The sequence below is a fragment of the Saimiri boliviensis genome, chromosome 19 (genome assembly GCF_048565385.1).
Source record: "Saimiri boliviensis isolate mSaiBol1 chromosome 19, mSaiBol1.pri, whole genome shotgun sequence".
NCBI classification, from domain to species: Eukaryota; Metazoa; Chordata; class Mammalia; order Primates; family Cebidae; genus Saimiri; species Saimiri boliviensis.
Window position 1 is genome coordinate 31,782,827 of NC_133467.1, and position 19,016 is coordinate 31,801,842.

The following is a 19,016-nucleotide window of genomic DNA, read 5'->3' on the forward strand; positions in this document are numbered from 1 at the left end:
GACACAGCCAAAGATCTGCCAGTGCCTCCCACTGGTCTATTCTAATGGGAAGCCAGCGAACAAGGGAGACTCAGAATGCTACCCATAGAGTTTAACCTCTTGGAACGCAGAACAGGGCAAAAAGAGACGAATAGTGGATACAGAAGGCTAATGAGAGTATATGTAGCACAGTGAACAAGGACAAGGTTCCTGCTAGGGAAACTAGGGTTGAGCCACCCATGTTTGTGCTTTCCCTAGTCATTGGCTCTAAAAGGATGGAAATCTAGGAGGAGATAGTGAAAGGTGGAATTAGGAAGGTTTGTAAGTAATAGTCCAAGAGGTAATAATGAACGGTTGAGCACTTGAATACATGTAGCCCTTTCTGAAGGAGATGAAAAGATACAATCCGTAAACCCAATGCAAAAAGTTCCTTAGACCCTGTGATGTTTCTCTTCCACCCAGAAATAGTAACTAAAGTTGGGCCTTTCTGTCCAATTTGTTTTACAGACTACACTCTATTCTTCGTTCCCACAACTACTCTCTGTAGTGGTGCGATCTCGGCTCACTGCAACCTCCGCCTCCTGGGTTCAAGTGCTTCTCCTTCCTGCCTCAGCCTCCTGAGTAGCTGGGATTACAGGCGTGCACCACCATACCCAGCTATTTTTTTTGTATGTTAGGTAGAGATAGGACTCAGCTCCATAAAATTCTCACGCCAGTGCCGGATTTGCTGGCAAGCGGATGTCTCCCCGCCTAGGGACAGGAAATCCCGCCTCCGCCGGAAGAAGAAGCGGGAAAAGAGACCGCCCTTCCAGAGGAAGGCAAGTCTTTGGCTGGGACGACTGAGAAGCCCGCGCGGGGCTGGCGACCAGTAGCAGCACGGGGGCGGGGCTTCATGCCGGAAGTGATCGTTTTCATTTGTTTCAGGGGGCAGTGAAGCAGGTGGGAGATGCGGAGACCACCTGCGGCAAGGAACGGGTACTAAGGCATTTTGGAGCTGCGGCTGTGCAGCTGTCGCACAGTCAGATCATGGGCTCGACCAAGCATTGGGGCGAATGGTTCCTGAACCTGAGGGTGGACCCCGCCGGCGTGTTTGGTGTGGCATTTCTAGCCAGAGTCGCCCTGGTTTTCTATGGGGTCTTCCAGGACCGGACCCTGCACGTGAGGTATACGGATATCGACTATCAGGTGTTCACCGACGCCGCGCGCTTCGTCACGGAGGGGCGTTCGCCTTACCTGAGAGCCACTTACCGTTACACCCCGCTGCTGGGTTGGCTCCTCACTCCCAACATCTACCTCAGCGAGCTCTTTGGAAAGTTTCTCTTCGTCAGCTGCGACCTCCTCTCCGCTTTCCTCTTGTACCGCCTGCTGCTGCTGAAGGGACTGGGGTGCCGCCAGGCTTGTGGCTACTGTGTCTTTTGGCTTCTTAACCCCCTGCCTATGGCAGTATCCAGCCGAGGTAATGCAGACTCGATTGTCGCCTGCCTGGTCCTGATGGTCCTATACTTAATAACGAAAAGACTCGTTGCGTGTGCAGCTGTATTCTATGGTTTCGCGGTGCATATGAAGATATATCCGGTGACTTATATCCTTCCCATAACCCTTCACCTGCTTCCAGGTCGCGACAATGACGAAAGTCTCCGTCAGTCCCGGTGTTCTTTCCAGGCTCGTTTGTACGAGCTCCCGAAGAGGCTGTGTAATCGGGCTGTGCTGTTGTTTGTAGCAGTTTCTGGACTCACGTTTTTTGCCCTGGGCCTTGGTTTTTACTATGAGTACGGCTGGGAATTTTTGGAGCACACTTACTTTTATCACCTGACTAGGCGGGATATCCGTCACAACTTTTCTCCGTACTTCTACATGCTGTATTTGACGGCAGAGAGCAAGTGGAGCTTTCCCCTGGGAATTGCAGCGTTCCTGCCGCAGTTCATCTTGCTTTCAGCTGTGTCTTTCGCCTATTACAGAGACCTCGTCTTTTGTTGCTTTCTTCATACGTCCATTTTTGTGACTTTTAACAAAGTCTGCACCTCCCAGTACTTTCTTTGGTACCTCTGCTTACTGCCCCTTGTGATGCCACGAATAAGAATGCCTTGGAAGAGAGCTGTAGTTCTCCTAATGTTATGGTTTATAGGGCAGGCCTTATGGCTGGCTCCTGCCTATTTTCTTGAGTTTCAAGGAAAGAACACCTTTCTGTTTATTTGGTTAGCTGGTTTGTTCTTCCTTCTTATCAACTGTTCCATCTTGATTCAAATTATTTCCCATTACAGAGAAGAACCCCGGACAGAGAGAATCAAATACGACTAGTGTATGTTCCAGACTTCATTTTTTCTGAACATTCTAAGAACTCTAGTGAAAGTTCCCGTTTCAACAGAAGTTAAAACCAATGTTTGCCTTATATATAAAAGGGACACAATAATTGAGGTCCGGCTGGGCACAGTGCCTCACGCCTGTAATCCCAGCACTTTGGGAGGCCAAGGCGGGTGGATCACCTGAGGTCAAGAGTTCAAGACCAGCCGGACCAATATGGTAAAACTCAGTCTCTTCTAAAAATATAAAAATTAGCTGGGCGTGGTGGTGTAGTAGCCTGTAGTCCCAGCTAGTCGGGAGGCTGAGACAAGAAAATGGCTTGAACCCGGGTGGTGGAGGTTACAGTGAGCTGAGATCACGCCACTGCACTCCAGCCTGGGCGACAGAGCAAGACTCTGTCTCAAAAAGTAAAATAAAAATAATAATTGAGGTTCACGTTCTAGGAAATCTTAGGACTCATTTATTTGGGACTTGGTGGGAATAAAGTTTACATATTAGAAAATGGAAAGGCTGTTGAAACAGATACTAAAAGATTCTTAAAATAGAGGAATATAGTTAGAGACATTAGGTTTAAGCCAGTATTTGTTCCTGTTTTACTATGCTTCTGTCTTAAGCTGTGTCTTAACTTTTAAACCCCATTTTTTCTTTCTAAAGCTTTCCTCACAGCCGTGAAAATCCAAAAAGTATTCTTAGGCTGGGTATGGTGGCCCATGCCTGTAATCCCAGCATTTTGGGAGGCTGAGGTGGGAGGATCACTTAAGTCCAGGAGTTCTAGACTCATCTGGGGCAAGATAGTAAGACCTGGTCTCCACAAAAAATTAAAAAAATTGGCCAGGTGTGGTGGTGTGCCCCTGTAGTCCCAGCTGCACGGGAGGCTGAGGTGGGAGAATCGCTTGAGCCCAGAGCAAGACCCTGTCTCCAAAAAATTAAAAAAATAGGATAACTTTTTAGGTATAAAAGTATTAAATAATACTAAGGTGCTTAGTATTATTTTAGAGAGTTTTTAATGTCTATATTAAATGTGGGGGATTAGAAGATAAATCATCCAAAGAATTTAAATTGTAATCATGTTTCAGGTATTTGTTTTATTACTTAGTTTTTCAACACTTAGTCCCAGTGGTATTAGACTGCCATTTGGTTTCATATAGAAAGGATTAAATTTAAATTCATTCATGTTTAGACTTGGAGTTATTACATTTTAAAAACTATCATCTTGCCTTTCATGTTTGAGGTCCTTAAACACACAAACTATTAGTACATTTCAGTATCTTCTTACCCCTTTGTTCTTAAGTTTTTGATTGTTAAAGCAAGATTTTTTTCTTGAAGAATTTAAGTCAATCAGGTGTTATCTATGTTGTAAAAATGAATAATGGTAGATTTTAGGTGATAAAGCAACTTGTTAGTAAGACATTTCCTAGCTTAAATAAATAAATAAATAAATAAATAATTCCAGGATAGAAATTGCAGACCTGTGAGGGAAACTCCTGAAAAGCATAGGAAGCATCCCAAAGAGCCAGGAAATTTAGAGGGAGACTGTGGAAATGAGGCCTGGCTGGGCAGATTGGTCTCCCTTATCACTGTAATATTTCTAGGGGAAAAATGCTTTCTGAGTTGTTCAAACAAGCATCCATATATATATATATATATATTTAAATTAAACAGCTTGTCTAGGCTTGGGAGTCCCTAACACTACAGTAGCAGTATATGAATATGATTTTGTGATTGTGTTTTTTAAAAGATAAGTAATTTAACAAACTTTTCTTTTGCAGTCAAAAAACACCCACAAAAAGACAAAAAGAGTTCCACAGTAGTTTATTTCATGTCAATTCAGGCCTAAAAAAGCAAATAAGATGTCTATAGGCTGGTCACAATTAACAGTGTTATTATTGGCAGCACTTCTTGGATGGATACCTTTTGGGACCTTTCATTAGATAGAGGGAAAGAATAGGGTAGTTTGTATGGGCTTCCGTTTGGGGTAAAAATAGCAGAGTCAGTTCCTGAGAACAATGACCTACCTTATAACATCTAGTCTCATACCTCATATAAGGACTTGTCTTGAGGACCCTTTATATGTACTTGTTTACTAAAGGCCTTCCACCCATGGCATTCTTAGCTTTTTCTTTTTTTTTCCTATTCTGAGAATTAAAAAAAAAAAAAAAAAATTATAGAGCCAGCAGGGGAGGAGGCAGGAAACAGAAATCGAATTTTATCATTCCAATATAATTGTCCCTTTTTTCATATTTCTGACTTTGTTTTATAATTATATTTACTTACTAATTTTTTTTAACATTCTTTATTGTGGCTTACTCTTCATACTTGGACTTGAAATTGCTGGACATCACGTGTATGTTCACATTATAAATGCATCATTCTTCTACTGTCAGACATTTAGATTGCTTCCAGTTTTTAATATTCTAAATAAGATTTTCAACATTTTCTGTGTTTTAGCTCATTCTCTTAGGACATTCTTAGAAACATTTCTACTGGGATCTTTGGAGGGAATTTCAAACTTTAGATCCTGTCCTGCAAGAAATTCTTTACTAAAGAAAGGCAGGTGTTTCTTAAAGGGATGCAAAGGATATTTTGCAGTTTGTATGTTGCAAAACATTTAGTTAATAAGTTAACTAAAAAAATGAGTTAATTTGGTTTCCTGGGAGATTTTAATTTTTTGAATTTGTTTTCTGGTCATGTAAAATCTTTAAAAAAATTTTTTTGCTTCTTCTCACAAACCTTTCGTTTCCTTTTTAGTCCTTTAAAAACACCTTCAAATTGTATAAGACTGTGGCTTACTTCCTACATAATTCTTTTTGTTCTTATCTCACCCCTTAAGATTGATATGTTCATTTACAGATAAGCATTCATTATTAGATGAAGAGGGATTATTCTCAAGATTGTGTGTGTTCTGAACAGAGGGAACTATATAACATTTTCTTCTGTAATTGCCTTTGTAACATCTTTAGAATGTGGTTCCTAAATATTCCGATAAAATCTCTTGATAGACCTATTGGAACGGCTGATACTCTCACCCACTCGTTTGTTTCTACCTGGCAAAAGAATTCTTTCTTGAAACCATGGATATTAGTTACTACTTCTCACCATCTGGACTCTTACAGGATGTTTCAGAAGTTGTGTTGAACTTGTCTTTCAGTTAGTTGACTTGTGGCTGAATTTATTGTTACTTCTCTAATATCAGTTGTTTTCTGCATTACCACCCTCTCCCCTAACCATCTGTACTGTGAATGGAAAATGAAAAAGATGCAAAATTCTACCTGGGATTGTCCCTAAATGCAACCTCTTGGTTCCCCCCGCCCCTCATATTTTATTAGAATCTATTTTAGGGGCTGGGCATGGTGGTTCATGCCTGTAATCCCAATGCTTTGGGAGGCTGAGGCAGGAGGATCACTTGAGGACAGGAGTTTGAGACCAGCCTGGGCAACATAGTGAGACCCCCATTTGTACAAAAAAAAAAAGTGCTACTTGGGAGACTGAGGTGGGGAGGACCACTTGAGCCCAGGAATTCGAGGAGGTTATAGTGAGCTGTGATTGTGCCACTGTACTCCAGCCTAGATGACAAAGTGACACCCTGTCTCTAAAACAAAAAATTGCAACTGTTTTATTTTTTTATTTTTCTAGGCAAGATGTTGCTTTTTCACACAGGCTGGAATGCAGTGGTATAATCATGGCTCACTGCAGCCTTGAACTCCCAGGCTCAAGTGACCCTCCCGCCTCACCCTCCCAAGTAGCTAGGGCCACAGGTATGTGCCACCACACCTGGCTAATCTTTTTACTTTTTGTAGAGACAAGGTCTTGCTATGTTGCAAAAGGGAGATCGCTCAAGTGATCTTCCCTCATTGGCTTTCCAAAGTGTTGGGATTACAAGTGTAAGCCACTGTATGCAGCCTGACCTAACTATTTTAAACATTACTCATATAGCTATCATCTAAATTAAACAACAATTTGCCATATTTGCTTTATGTATAAGATGATTATATATGTATATTTTTTAATATATATATTTTATATAATTTTTTTCACCAAGTGAAGTTGCAAACATCATTGAACTTCACCACTGAATGTATCAGCATGTATCTCCTAAAAATATTTTCTTACAAAACCAATAATTTTGTTATCAAATATAATTTAACATTCTGTTTGTTTCCAAATTTCTTCAGTTATTTTGTGTTTAATCTTAAAGAACACATATTCTTGAGTCTCAAAGATTCCGAGGAAGCAAAGAACAAGATGGATAATCCATAATTAAGAAGTCTGGATCTTTTCCTACTCTTAAAAACAAAGTGAGAACTAAAGGGGTTTACCTTCCATCAAAGTTGAACAAATTAATTCTGTGTTGGTCACACTTTGTCTCCCTAAAAACATGGGTGTTGTAATCTTTGTTTTATCTGGTAGGTTTTCCGGATTAAAAATTATACATGTTTAGAATCTTAATATCCAACCCCCAACTCCAAGCCCTGCCCCAACAACAACAGCTAATTTTACATCTTGATGATGTTAACTTTTTCATGATTAACCAATTTTGGGTACCTATTCTGCCATATATGGTTTTATTTAATTTTCACAGCAACATTTCAAAGTTGATATTCATATTCTAAATTTATAGATGAACAAAGAGTCTCAAAGATTAAATAACTTGCTAATAAGTGATTTTTACCCATGCTTTTTCCATTATCTTTTGGCTTTTCCAGAGTATCCAAACACAGCAGATGAATCGCTGCAAAATAAATGGAAATCAGCACTGGCTCTGACCAGTGTCTGGCCAATCAATTTGTCCTTCTAATCTTTTAGTTGTTTGCCTGAGGGACAGTCAGCTGTACCAAGTAACTGTCATCACTGAACTTTCCAATGATTCCAAACCTTTAGCAACTCCCTCCACATCCACATCCTGTCTTACCAAGTTGTGTAATTTCTTTGTTTACTGCTGGCTTCATCAGGCACTTTTCCTTCATAGCCTGTTTTAAGAAGTTGATTTACTGAACCACTTTTTAGCCAAGCTATTTGTAAATCAACATACAAAAAGTATGTGGCCATAATTTCCAAAAGGTAAATGATCATCATTAAATTTCTCTTGCTCTGCAGTGTGCATTCATGCAGTTAAAAATTGTCCTGCACTGATAGTATGGCATCAGAGTATAGACTCAGATCGCTTAGGTTCAAATCCCAGTGCATGATCCTGAGCAAGATGATCATATCTAGGTGATCACACATTAGTTTTTATCTGTGAAATGGGAATGATAGTGTAATCCTCATAGAATTGTTGGTAAGAATTAAATGAGTTGATATGCTCGAAAGTGTGCATGCTGGCATAGAACAAGCCACTGTTTACAAGCCTTTAAAGAAAGAGCGTTTTGGCACCGTAAACTTGAACCTTTTTTCCCCAAATCTAATGGATATAGGCAAATAAATGTTTGATTACCTTTTATATAAACTTTATTATTTCTCATCTTGATCTGGTCCTTTGAAAAGACGTTAAATACTGATAAGTGAAAAATGTATGGACAGATTATTCAGATGTCTGGTTGAGGCTTGGCAGTTTTATTTTTTTCTGTTAGACATTAAGCTGACTCTAAGCAGTGGAGGTTTGGTTTATGCCCCTAAATTACACAGCACTTCTTTTCTCCATTGTATTGAGGGGTCATTCAGGGGTTGCTGTTCTGGAGATGGAAGCACATGTCTCCTGCCTGGGTCAGAAGCATCACAATAGCACAAGCATTTATTCAGCGCTGGCCTAGGAGAACCATTCATTTAGTCAAAACAAGCATTTATATTCATTATCCTGAACAAAAACCAGACGAAATGAGAACATTTCTAGCTGCTCAGGCACTCTGCTAATTGCTATGTCTGCTAGATGAAATGAAATGACACTTATAGTGAGTATTTAAAAATAATTTGGAGCATGAATATTTGAAGCTGAGTTCATTTTATAAAGGAAATGTATGACCTTTGCTCTTCATTTTTTTTGGGCAATTATTTATAGATCCAGGCTCTGAGTCAGGTTCTGTAATAGATGAGCAAGACAGTCTGTGCTCCTGAAGAGTTAACAGTAGAAACAGAAACATACCCCGCTGATAAAATGTTATGTAAGAACCCATTAAGTTCCACAATGATGTGATTTGTGAAATGGAGGGGCAGTAGGGCAAGGTGGAGGTTATTTTTATTTGTATTTTACAGATAAGAAAATTGAACTCAAAAACAAGTGCCTTTCCAAGTCCAAATAGCTTGTTAATGGCAGGATCAGGGCCGGACCCCAGGTCTTCTAATTCTTTTTGCTTCCAAGTCCTTTTTTTTTTTTTTTTTTTTTTTTTTTGAGATGGAGTTTCACTCTTACCCAGGCTGGAAGGCTGGAGTGCAATGGTGTGATCTCGGCTCACCGCAACCTCCGCCTCCTGGGTTCAGGCAATTCTCCCGCCTCAGCCTCCTGAGTAGCTGGGATTACAGGCACGCGCCACCACGCCCAGCTAATTTTTTTGGATGTTTTAGTAGAGACGGGGTTTCACCATGTTGACCAGGATGGTCTCGATCTCTTGACCTCGTGATCCACCCGCCTCGGCCTCCCAAAGTGCTGGGATTACAGGCTTGAGTCACCGCACCTGGCCCCCAAGTCCTTTTTAATGCTATATGATGACAGGTGATTGCAGTGGAAAACTTCACTTATTTAGCAAATGTCATTCACTTAGCAAACCACTTAGCAAAATGCCCTGAGTATCTTCTGTGTGCCAGGCATTGTTCTAGGCATCATAGATGCAGTGAGTGAGGGAGGGAGGTAAAGACCCTGTCTCTATGGAACTTACATTTTCATGGGGAGGCAAAGAATAAGCACGTATAGGATTGTGATGATGATGTGTTGTAAAGAAAAATAAGGCAAGCTAAGGAAGTAGAGAGTGATGGCGGTGCGGAGAACAGAGTGGGTGCTACTTTAGATGAACTGGTTAGGAAGGTATTGTGATGAGAGGGCACTTGAACAGAGACCTGGGAAGTGAAGGCATGACCTTCATGCAATCGTGGTGCAGGGAGGTAAGGGAAGAGCATTCCACTCAGCACTCCTTGCTGAGTGAAAGCAGTGCGGAGGTACTGAGGTAGGAATGAGCTTGGTATGTTTAAATAACAGTATTACTAATTGGAGTGAGCAGGAAGCAACCAGAATCTAATTCATATTATCCAGCAGAATGACATGAATGCTAGCTGAAAAATACAATTAACATTAGTGTTTTTACTGACCTATAATGCAGTAAGTTTGAGCCCAACCTATTTTGTTCCCTGACTTCTGAACACATGTTAATATGTAAGGAAGATGAAATATATATGTAAACAACTTATATTTTAGTAATGCTACAAAATACTTTCACACATTTTGTGACATGTGGGAATTAAAAAAAAATGTATTTTCCCAGATGAGACCCCTAAAGCTCAGAGTATGCCCATGGTCAGAGTTAGTATGTGAGGCAGGAGCATACTCCAGATCTTCTGGAGCTAAATTTGCTACTCACTTCTCTTTACTACCCTTATCATTTAGCTATGGTGAACAGAAGATGACCCACTGGACTCTAGGAGGCAGGGAATTCAGGAAAACATTGTCCAACAGGTGATTCATTCATCTAGTAAATACTTAGGAGCCTACTTTGTGCCAGGTACTTAACTAGCCTAGGGGTATAAGGATGGTTAAGACTAGAGTCCTGCCTTTAAGGAACTCCTAGTGCCTGATGGAGGAGACAGGTAGAAAGGGGATTATAACTCAGCTATAAATCAATGGCTAGGGTGAAATACACCTATTCATTAATTGGACAAAACTAGTGCAGAACCTGATATATACTAAGTACTGAGATGTTTGTTATCTTAAACCTGTTTTTCTTTAACATTGGTAAGTACTAGGGGCTTTCTTTGAAACTTTCCTGCTTAAAATCACTCAGTGATTAATCATACCTTTGATAATCCTTAGCTTAGCTCACCAGACTTTTCATGATCTAACTCTTGCCTACATTTCCAGCTTCATCTTGTACCTCATCCCACCCCACCCTCTGATCATACCAAATTATACCACCTCTTCAGTCTTTGCATCTGCTGTTCCTTTGGCTGTATTTCTTCTCCCCTTGGTCTTTCCTTACCAGCTAAGTTCAGTTAAGGATGACCTTTGTGAAACATTTGGTGATACAGTACCTCTGTTATATAGTGCAGATCACATTGTACTATAATTTCCCATGTGTATGACTGTGCCATCTAGACTGGGAGCTCCCTAGGGATAGGGATTATCTCTTACTCATTGATAATATTTTCCTGGGGCTTTTCCAGATCCAAGCAAAGACAGACAGGAATAACCAATATCATCGAGCTGCTGGGTTTGCTACATACTATCCTAGGTTTGTTAAATTGAGTTGTGTAGGAATCTGTCAAGTGAGAGCTGGGGATAGTGAGCTCCTTTGCACAGTGTGAGTGGCGAGGGCTGTGAAAAAGAAGAGAAACTGTTTCTCAATGCCTGTCATTTCTAAATGTCATCAGTATCCACCTAATTTTCTAAGCTAGAATCTTATAATCACCTCCTATTCCTTCTTCTCCTTCACTTGCTACCCTCCCCACATCTAATCAGTCACTAAATTCTGTCAGTTCTACCTTTTAATGTCCCTGGAGCCTGCTGGCATCTTGCCATTGTCATTGGCAGTACTACAGTTCAGGCCCTCATTATCTCTCATCTGGAATCGATAGCTCCTGACTGGTCTTCTTGCTTTTCATCTCTGTCGCCCTTCATTCCACCTCCCATTTATCCTCCCCACTGCTGCCAGAGTGTGCTTTCCAAAGCAGATCTGATCGTGCCACCATTCTGAAAAAAAGCATCCTGGGGTACTACGTGACCTGCGTATAGAAATCCAAATTCCTTAGCATCCTCCATCTTGCACTAACTCTTGCCCACATTTGCAGCTAATTTCCCCTACTGAGCCTCACTCTAGCCTACTGGATAATGAAGTTTCCAGAAGTTACCATGCTATTAAGCCTTTGCCCATGCTGTGTGTGTGTGTGTGTGTGTTTGAGACAGTCTCACTCTGTTGCCCAGGCTGGAGTGCAATCTCATAATCTTGGCTCACTGCAACCTCTGGCTCCCAGGCTCAAGCTGATTCTCATGCCTCATCCTTGAGAGTGGCTGGGATTAGAGGCACGCACCACCATGCTCAGCTAATTTTTTGTGTTTTTAGTAAAGATGGGGTTTAACGATGTTGGCCAGGCTGGTCTTGAACTCCTGACCTCAGGTGATTCACCCGCCTTGGCCTCCCAAAATGCTTGGATTACAGGCGTGAGCCACTGCGCCCGGCCTGTCCATGTTGTTGTTTCTGCCTAGTGTGCATACTTCTCTCCTGGTCTTCAGATGTTTTGCCACTCGTTTTTCAGGACCCAACTCATAGGACACTTTTTCTATCAAGAGGAATGCCAGATGGGCTTTTGGAGAGAGAAAGTTAGCTGTTAAGGGGGAAAAAGAAAGATAGGGTCAGAGTTTTAAGATCTGGTAAATAATCTCTATTAATGGAGTTGATCTGTTATGATTATTTGTGCATGTGTCTTTTTTTAGATGGAGTCTTGCTCTGTCACCCAGGCTGGACACTGCAACCTCAGCTTCCAGGGTTCAAGCGATTCTCCTGCCTCAGCCTCCTGAGTAGCTGGGATTTACAGGTGCTTGCCACCAGGCCCATCTAATTTTTGTATTTTAGTAGTGATGGGGTTTCACCATGTCGGCTAGGATGGTCTCGATCTCTTGGCCTCGTGATCCACCCGCCTCAGCCTCCCAAAGTGCTGGGATTACAAGCGTGAGCCACCGCGCCTGTCGGATTTGTCTGTTTCTATCAGACTTACTGTTTTGTGTTTATATCCTTAGCATACAGTATAAGTGAAGTAGATATGGGGAGGGAACAAATTTTTATCAAGCACTTATTGTGAGCCTATGTGCTTTCCACACATCATCTCATTTAAACCTCAAAACAATTTTTTGATATAAGTATTATTTGCTAATCAGAGGGTATAAATACTTCCCCTCCCTCTCCACGCACCAAGGTTATAGGTTTTCTTCAGTAGACTCTAATTTAGCTTGAGGAAGGCAACCCAGAAAATGCCAACATTTTCAAACCTCTTTTCTACTCAGAAGGTAGAGTTAGTATAGAAGAAGCTGCAGGTTTCAACTTGACAATATCTCTAGAACTGGGAACAAGGCCAAAAATGTCACCCTCCGAAACTGACAACAAAAAATAGATGAGATTAATCACTGTGATAATCTTCCCAGAAAATAACCCATCTAAGAAATTCTTGTAAGTGTGCTGCTAAGACTTGACTGTTTCCTAATCTCAGCCAGGGTCCAAGAATGCCTCCCTGTAAAGGAAAGCATTTAAAACATAACTATGCAATAAACTAGTAATCTAAGAAATATAACGTCTCTGTCCTGGGGAAGTGTTCTAATAGGGGAAGCTTTTAATGACTCCTAAGTGTAACTGTCTGTAATTCTTGGGGATGCTTTCTGTTTTTTATTTTTCTATCTCTCAGCATAAAAAATGCCAGGAGAAAGGAACCAGGTTTATTTTACTGGTGTCTGGCAGCAGAGGCATGGGTGAGTCACTGCTAGTGAAGGGGGGGAATTAGTGGTGTGTGTGTAGGGGTGGCAGATGGTCACAGAAGTCTTACTCTTGGTAAAGTGATTTTAATCAGAAGCCCATAAACCTTGGTTGTGTGCAAAATGTGTGTGTATTTGTATGCCTTTTTTTTCTGTTAAAAATGTCTGCAGCATTCAGAGGGGTCTCTGACCTCCAAAAAGTAAAGCCCCTCCCCTGGTGATTGGAACATAGCTGCTAGGGACAATGAAATAGAAGATAACCCAGGAAAGGCAAGGGAAGTGGGTGCCTCCTAGGAGAGAGAGGATTCATTTTAGAGCTCACATTTATTGATTTTGCATGCAGAAGGCCTCTTTATATACATAAATAGGGTTCCTAATTTTATCACAGCTATTGGGAGCCTAGCATGCAGTAGAAGGATGAACTGTGAGAAAACATCACGGCAGAACAGAAATCCAGCCTGTGGATGCTGCAGAAAAGTACAAAGGATGTTAAGAGGACTTGGAAAGAATGCAGTGTGGGGAGAGAGAAAGAATGTGTGTGTGTGTGTGTGTGTGTGTGCATGTGCACACGCATACACATGCACACATGCATATGAGGTGGGTAAGATGAATATTAAATTGTTCTACATATGTCAACATCCATGAGGGGTTTAGATTCCACAGATGCCCTGGAGTAGCCAATGCTAAGAGAATGATTCTGTAAAACTGAGTTCTAGGAAGCTAACCAGACAATTAAGAAGGGATTATTCTCAAGGCCTTTTCAATTGTAAGCTACAGAAACCAACTTTAATAAAGGACTTAAAGGATACTGGGTTACCCATAAATCCCAAGGAAAGAACTAAACAAGGAAGTCTGGGGAGGCAAGAGATTGGACAGTTTGGGGACTTTGACAGCAGGTGACCCGCTCCAGTGACCTCAAGTCTCCAGATCTCTATATTTCAGTTTTAAATTAAAAAGAGAGGAGTTAACTGTTGGGACTGGTCCCAGAGAAGGGAAAATCATGAGTTCAGGAATCACCTCGGTTGTTGACCGAAGATACTATCATATTGGTTTTAGAGCAGGTATCCTATCTTGAAAAGAGTGAGAGATTAGTGCTCAGGTCTCTGATTGCCACTTGCATGCAGCATGCTCTCAAGGCATGTTCTTAATTTGTTAATAATATTTTAAAAACTAATTAATAGGGTTTGGGTAGGAGTATAGAGTGGGGGACTTTCAGGCAAAGGGAACAAAATGTACAGTGGCCTTCAGGTAGGATGAACTTGGCATCCCAGAAATCGAAAAGGCTCTGTGGCTAGAGAATTATCTGCAAGGAGTAGGGAGTAGGAGACGGGCATTCAGAGGCTTGATTGCATCATGATGAGAAGTTCAGAGGTTTTTTTGTGTGTTTATTTTCCTATTGCAGTTGAAAGCCACTGAAGAGATTAAGCAGATATGAATTACATTTTTTGAAAAACACTCCGGCTGCTCAGTGGAGAATGGATTCTGGGAAGGCTTGAATAAGAGTGACAGTACTAGAGATGGTAAGAAGTGGGTTGATTCAGCATGCATTTTCGTGAATGTAAGTTAGAACTTGCTGATGGATTTGGTGTCAGGGAAAAGAAAAGGAAAATCCAAAATGAGTGCTAGCCTTTTGGCTTGGAAGACTAGATGGCTGGTAATGTTCTTTATGAACTATGAAGACTGATGGAAAGAGTAATTTTAGGAAGGAAGGCAGTTTGGAATCGATCATGTCAAGTGTGAGATGTCAGCGGTGTTAGTGAGGAAGTCAGAGGGAAAGTCAGATATTCATTTGGGAATCACCGGATTATAAATGTTGCTTAAAGACAAGGGCCTGGATGAGATTGCTTGGGGGTGCCTAAGACTGAGCTCTGGGCACTCAAATATTAGATAATCTAGCTAGGCAGCAGTGGGCAAAGGAAACTGGGGAGAAGTCAGTTAGGTCGGAGAAATGCTGTATTATTTTTAAAGTGTGGGCTTTTTTTTTTGAGACAGAGTCTCACTCTGTTGCCCAGGTTGGAGTGCAGTGACACCACACCATTATGGCTCACTTCAGCCTTGACCTCCTGGGCTCAAGCGATCCTCCTGCCTCAGCCTCCCAAGTGGTCGAGACCACAGACGCGTGCCTCCATGCCTGTCTAATTTTATTGTATTTTATTTTTTGTAGAGAAGAGGTCTCGCTTTGTTGCCCAGGCTGGTTTCAAACTCCTGGGCTCAGGCTATTCTCTGGCTTCAGCCTCAGCCTCCCAAAGTGTTAGAATTACAAGTGTGAGCCACTGCACCCAGCCAAAATGTGGGCTCTTAAAATTTATGTTTCCTTGTAGATGTTTGTAATTTCTCCATGTGAGAGTTTATTTTGGATACTTAGGTGGTTTATGAATCTGTTCTCATATTAATCTAGTAAATGTTACACACTTTGCAACTCTAAATTTTTTTCTTGCTTAAATCATTGGCAAAATCTCTCTAGTTTTCTCTTTCTGTGTTTTTGAGGGACTGGCAGCTGTTCCTTGCTAACTAGGCATGGAAGGAAGGCCAAGTCTGCCAAGAAGTCTCTTTTTGAGCCTGTAAATATTGTATAAGGTTCACCAACTGGATTAAATGGTCATGGATAAAACAAGTACTTATAGGCAACTCTAATAAACTACATACAGCTTTGTAGATTAATTGCAATAAAATTTTTAATTTTGCCTAGTGTTAAATTAAAGCCTGCCTAAGCTCTCTTGTAGTATTTTGCATATGTCTGGGGTGGGTCGCTTTATTAGCTTTTGGCATATGCATTTGGTTTAAAAGCAGTCCAAGCAAAACGTAAGTAGAAAGGTAAGCTTGCCGATTATATATGGGATATATATTTATACACACACAAACACACACACACACACAGACACACACCAAACAGCTGTAAGAACTATGCCCAGCTCTTTCTAATATAGCTAAGTAACTGTAACAGTCCACCTGAAGATCCCAGCTTTATTTATTTATTTATTTATTTATTTTATTTATTTTTTTGAGACGGAGTTTCGCTCTTGTTACCCAGGCTGGAGTGCAATGGCGCGATCTCGGCTCACCGCAACCTCCGCCTCCTGGGTTCAGGCAATTCTCCTGCCTCAGCCTCCTGAGTAGCTGGGATTACAGGCACGTGCCACCATGCCCAGCTAATTTTTTTGTATTTTTAGTAGAGACGGGGTTTCACCATGTTGACCAGGATGGTCTTGATCTCTCGACCTCATGATCCACCCTCCTCGGCCTCCCAAAGTGCTGGGATTACAGACTTGAGCCACCGCGCCCGGCCCAGCTTTATTTTTTAAGTAAAAATAAAAATCTCACTTGTTATCGTAACAGTATGTTCATTATAGTAAAACAGAAACCAAATTTTTAAATAGGAAATTTGGAACAATAATCATAACTCCAGCATCCAGGGGTAACCACTGTCAATACCTAAGGTTGTATTCTTCCAGGTCATTGTATATACACTGCAGAGTTTGGAGTCATACTATTCATTTTAATTTAAAATAAACTTTAAAAAAAATTAGCAATGTATATGATTATTATTCTTTCTTCCTTTCTTTCTCTCTCTCTCCTTCTCTTTCTCCCTTCCTTCCTTTCTCCCTTCATTTCTTCCTCCTCCTCCTCCTCTTCCCTCTCCTTCCCTCCTTCCCTCCTTCCTTCCTTCCTTCCTTCCTTCCTTTCCTCCCTCCCTCTCTCCCTCCCTCCCTCTCTCCTTTCCTTCTTTCTTTCCTCTTTTTCCTTCTTTCACAGTCTCACTTCGTCACCCAGGCTGGAGTGCAGTGGCCCGATTTCCATTCACTGGCACCTCTGCTTCCTGGGTTCAAGCGATTCTCCTGCCTCAGCCTCCCGAGCAGCTGAGATCACAGGCATGCGCCACCATGCCTGGTGAATTTTTGCAATTTTAGTAGAGATGGGGTTTCACCATGTTTGCCAGGCTGGTCTCGAACTCCTGGCCTCAAGTGATCCACCTGCCTTGGCATCCCAAAGTGCTGGGATTACAGACTTGAGCCACTGTGCCCAGCTGGGTGCCTATCTTTTAACAATAATAAATATTCTTCAAGACTTTCTTCAGACTTTAAACGACTGCCAAGAATTTCACAGTATGAATGTACGAATTTAGCTATTTATCTGTCAGTATTCGCATTGTTTCTGTTTTTGTGTTCTGCTAGTGTATCAATAATGCCATCCTGGCTGGGTATGATGGCTCATACCTGTAATCGCAGTGCTTTTGGAGGCCAAGGCAAGAGGATTACTTGAGCTCAGAAGTTTGAGACCAGTCTGGGAAACATATGGAGAGCTTGTCTCTATTAAAAAACAAAAATTAGCCAAACATTGGGAGTGCACCTGTATTCGCAGCTGCTTGGGAGGCTGAGGCAGGAGAGAATCAATCGAGCCTGGGAGATAAGGCTGCAGTGAGCTATGATTGTGCCACTGCACTCCAGCCTGGGTGACAGAATGAGACAGTGTTTCAAAAAAAAGTTTATATCCTTGCAACTAAATTCTTGTATACAGTATATTCCTATTTCCTTAGTCTAAACTTTGAGAAGTAGACTTGCTGAGTTAAAGAGTTCTGACACATATTGCCAATTTTTTCTACAGGCTGAATTAATGTATACTTCTATAAAAAATAAATGCCTTTGTTAACACTGGGTCTCGAAAACAATTTCAAAAATGTTTTTCAAATCAATAGGGAAAATGATATCTCATCATTGGCTTAATTTGTATTTATTTGATTACTAGTGAGGTTGAACGTTTTTGTCTTATACTTGTTATCTGTTGGCATTTCTAATTTAATGACTTGCTTTTCTATATCCTGTACTCAATATTCTCTGAAGATGCTTGTTATTGATTTGTAGGAGCAGTCTCTCTTAGAAGGATATTTAGCCTATGTGTTTTAAATATTTTTTCTGGTCTGCCATTGGCCTTTTATTTTTTGATCTGAAACTGTTAAATATGTAATTTAGGCCAGTTTTTCTTTTTATGATTTCTCTATCTGTTGCTATTTTTTAAATGTTATTGTAGACATTATTTTTGATACATATTTTTATGTATTTATAGGGTACAAGTGCCATTTTGATCCATGCATAGAATGTGCAGTGATCAAGTCAGGGCATTTAGTATATTCACCATCTCAAACATTTATCATTTCTTTGTGTTGGGAACATTTCAAGTCTTCTCTTGCAGCTATTTTGAAATATGTACTATATTGTTGTTAACTGCAGTCACCCTACTCTGCTATCGAACATTACAGCTCTTTCCTTTCATCTAAGTGTATGTTTATACTCATTAATCAACCTCTCTTCACCCGCCATCCACACACCCACTCTTCCCAGCCTCTGGTATCTATCATTCTACTCTCTACCTCTATGCAATCAAGTTTTTTAGCTCTCACATGTGAGCGAGAACATGTGATATTTGTCTGTGCTTGGTTTATTTCACTCAACATAATGACCTCTAGTTTCATCCATGTTGCTGAAATATTAGGATCGCCTCCTTTTTTTATGGCCAAATAGTATTTCATTGTGTAGATATACATTTTCTTTATCCATTTCCCCCTTGATGGACACAGTTTATTCCATATCTATGCTATTGTGAACAGTGCTGCATTAAACATGGGAGTGCAGATATCCCCTTGATATACTGATTTCCTTTCCTTTAGATAAATGCCCAGTGGTGGAATTGCTGGATGGTATGGTAGGTCTACTTTAAGATTTTTGTGAAACCGTCATACTCTTATCTGTAGTGGCTGTACTCGTTTACATTCCCACCAACAATGTAAAATGCTTCCCCTTCTCCACATCCTTTTCAGCATTTAATTTTTTTTCTTCCCCTAATAATAGCTATTCTAACTGGGATAAGGTGATATCTCATTGTGGTTTTGATTTGCATTTCCCTGATGAGTAATGTTGAGCATTTAAAATATATACTTACTGTGTATTTGTATGTCTCCTTTTGAGAAATATCTATTCAGATTCTTTGCCCACTTTTTAATATAATTATTTGTTTCTTTTTTGGTATTGAGTTATTTGAGTTCCTTGTATATTCTAGATATTAGTCCTTTGTCACATGAATAGTTTGCAAATATTTTCTCTCATTCAGCAGGTTGTTGTTATTTTTAAGAAAACATTTCCCTACT

The 19,016-nt window shown here is 40.7% G+C and overlaps 1 protein-coding gene across 1 annotated transcript; it reads left to right on the forward strand.

The window, feature by feature from the left end:
• The first annotated feature begins 886 nt into the window (after positions 1 to 886).
• On the forward strand, positions 887 to 14,372 carry PIGM (phosphatidylinositol glycan anchor biosynthesis class M). Its single transcript, XM_003937923.4, has 2 exons — positions 887 to 2,278; positions 14,280 to 14,372. The coding sequence occupies exon 1, from the start codon at positions 1,006 to 1,008 to the stop codon at positions 2,275 to 2,277; it is 1,272 nt and encodes a 423-aa protein (XP_003937972.1). The 5' UTR covers positions 887 to 1,005; the 3' UTR covers position 2,278; positions 14,280 to 14,372.
• The last annotated feature ends 4,644 nt before the right edge of the window (positions 14,373 to 19,016 follow it).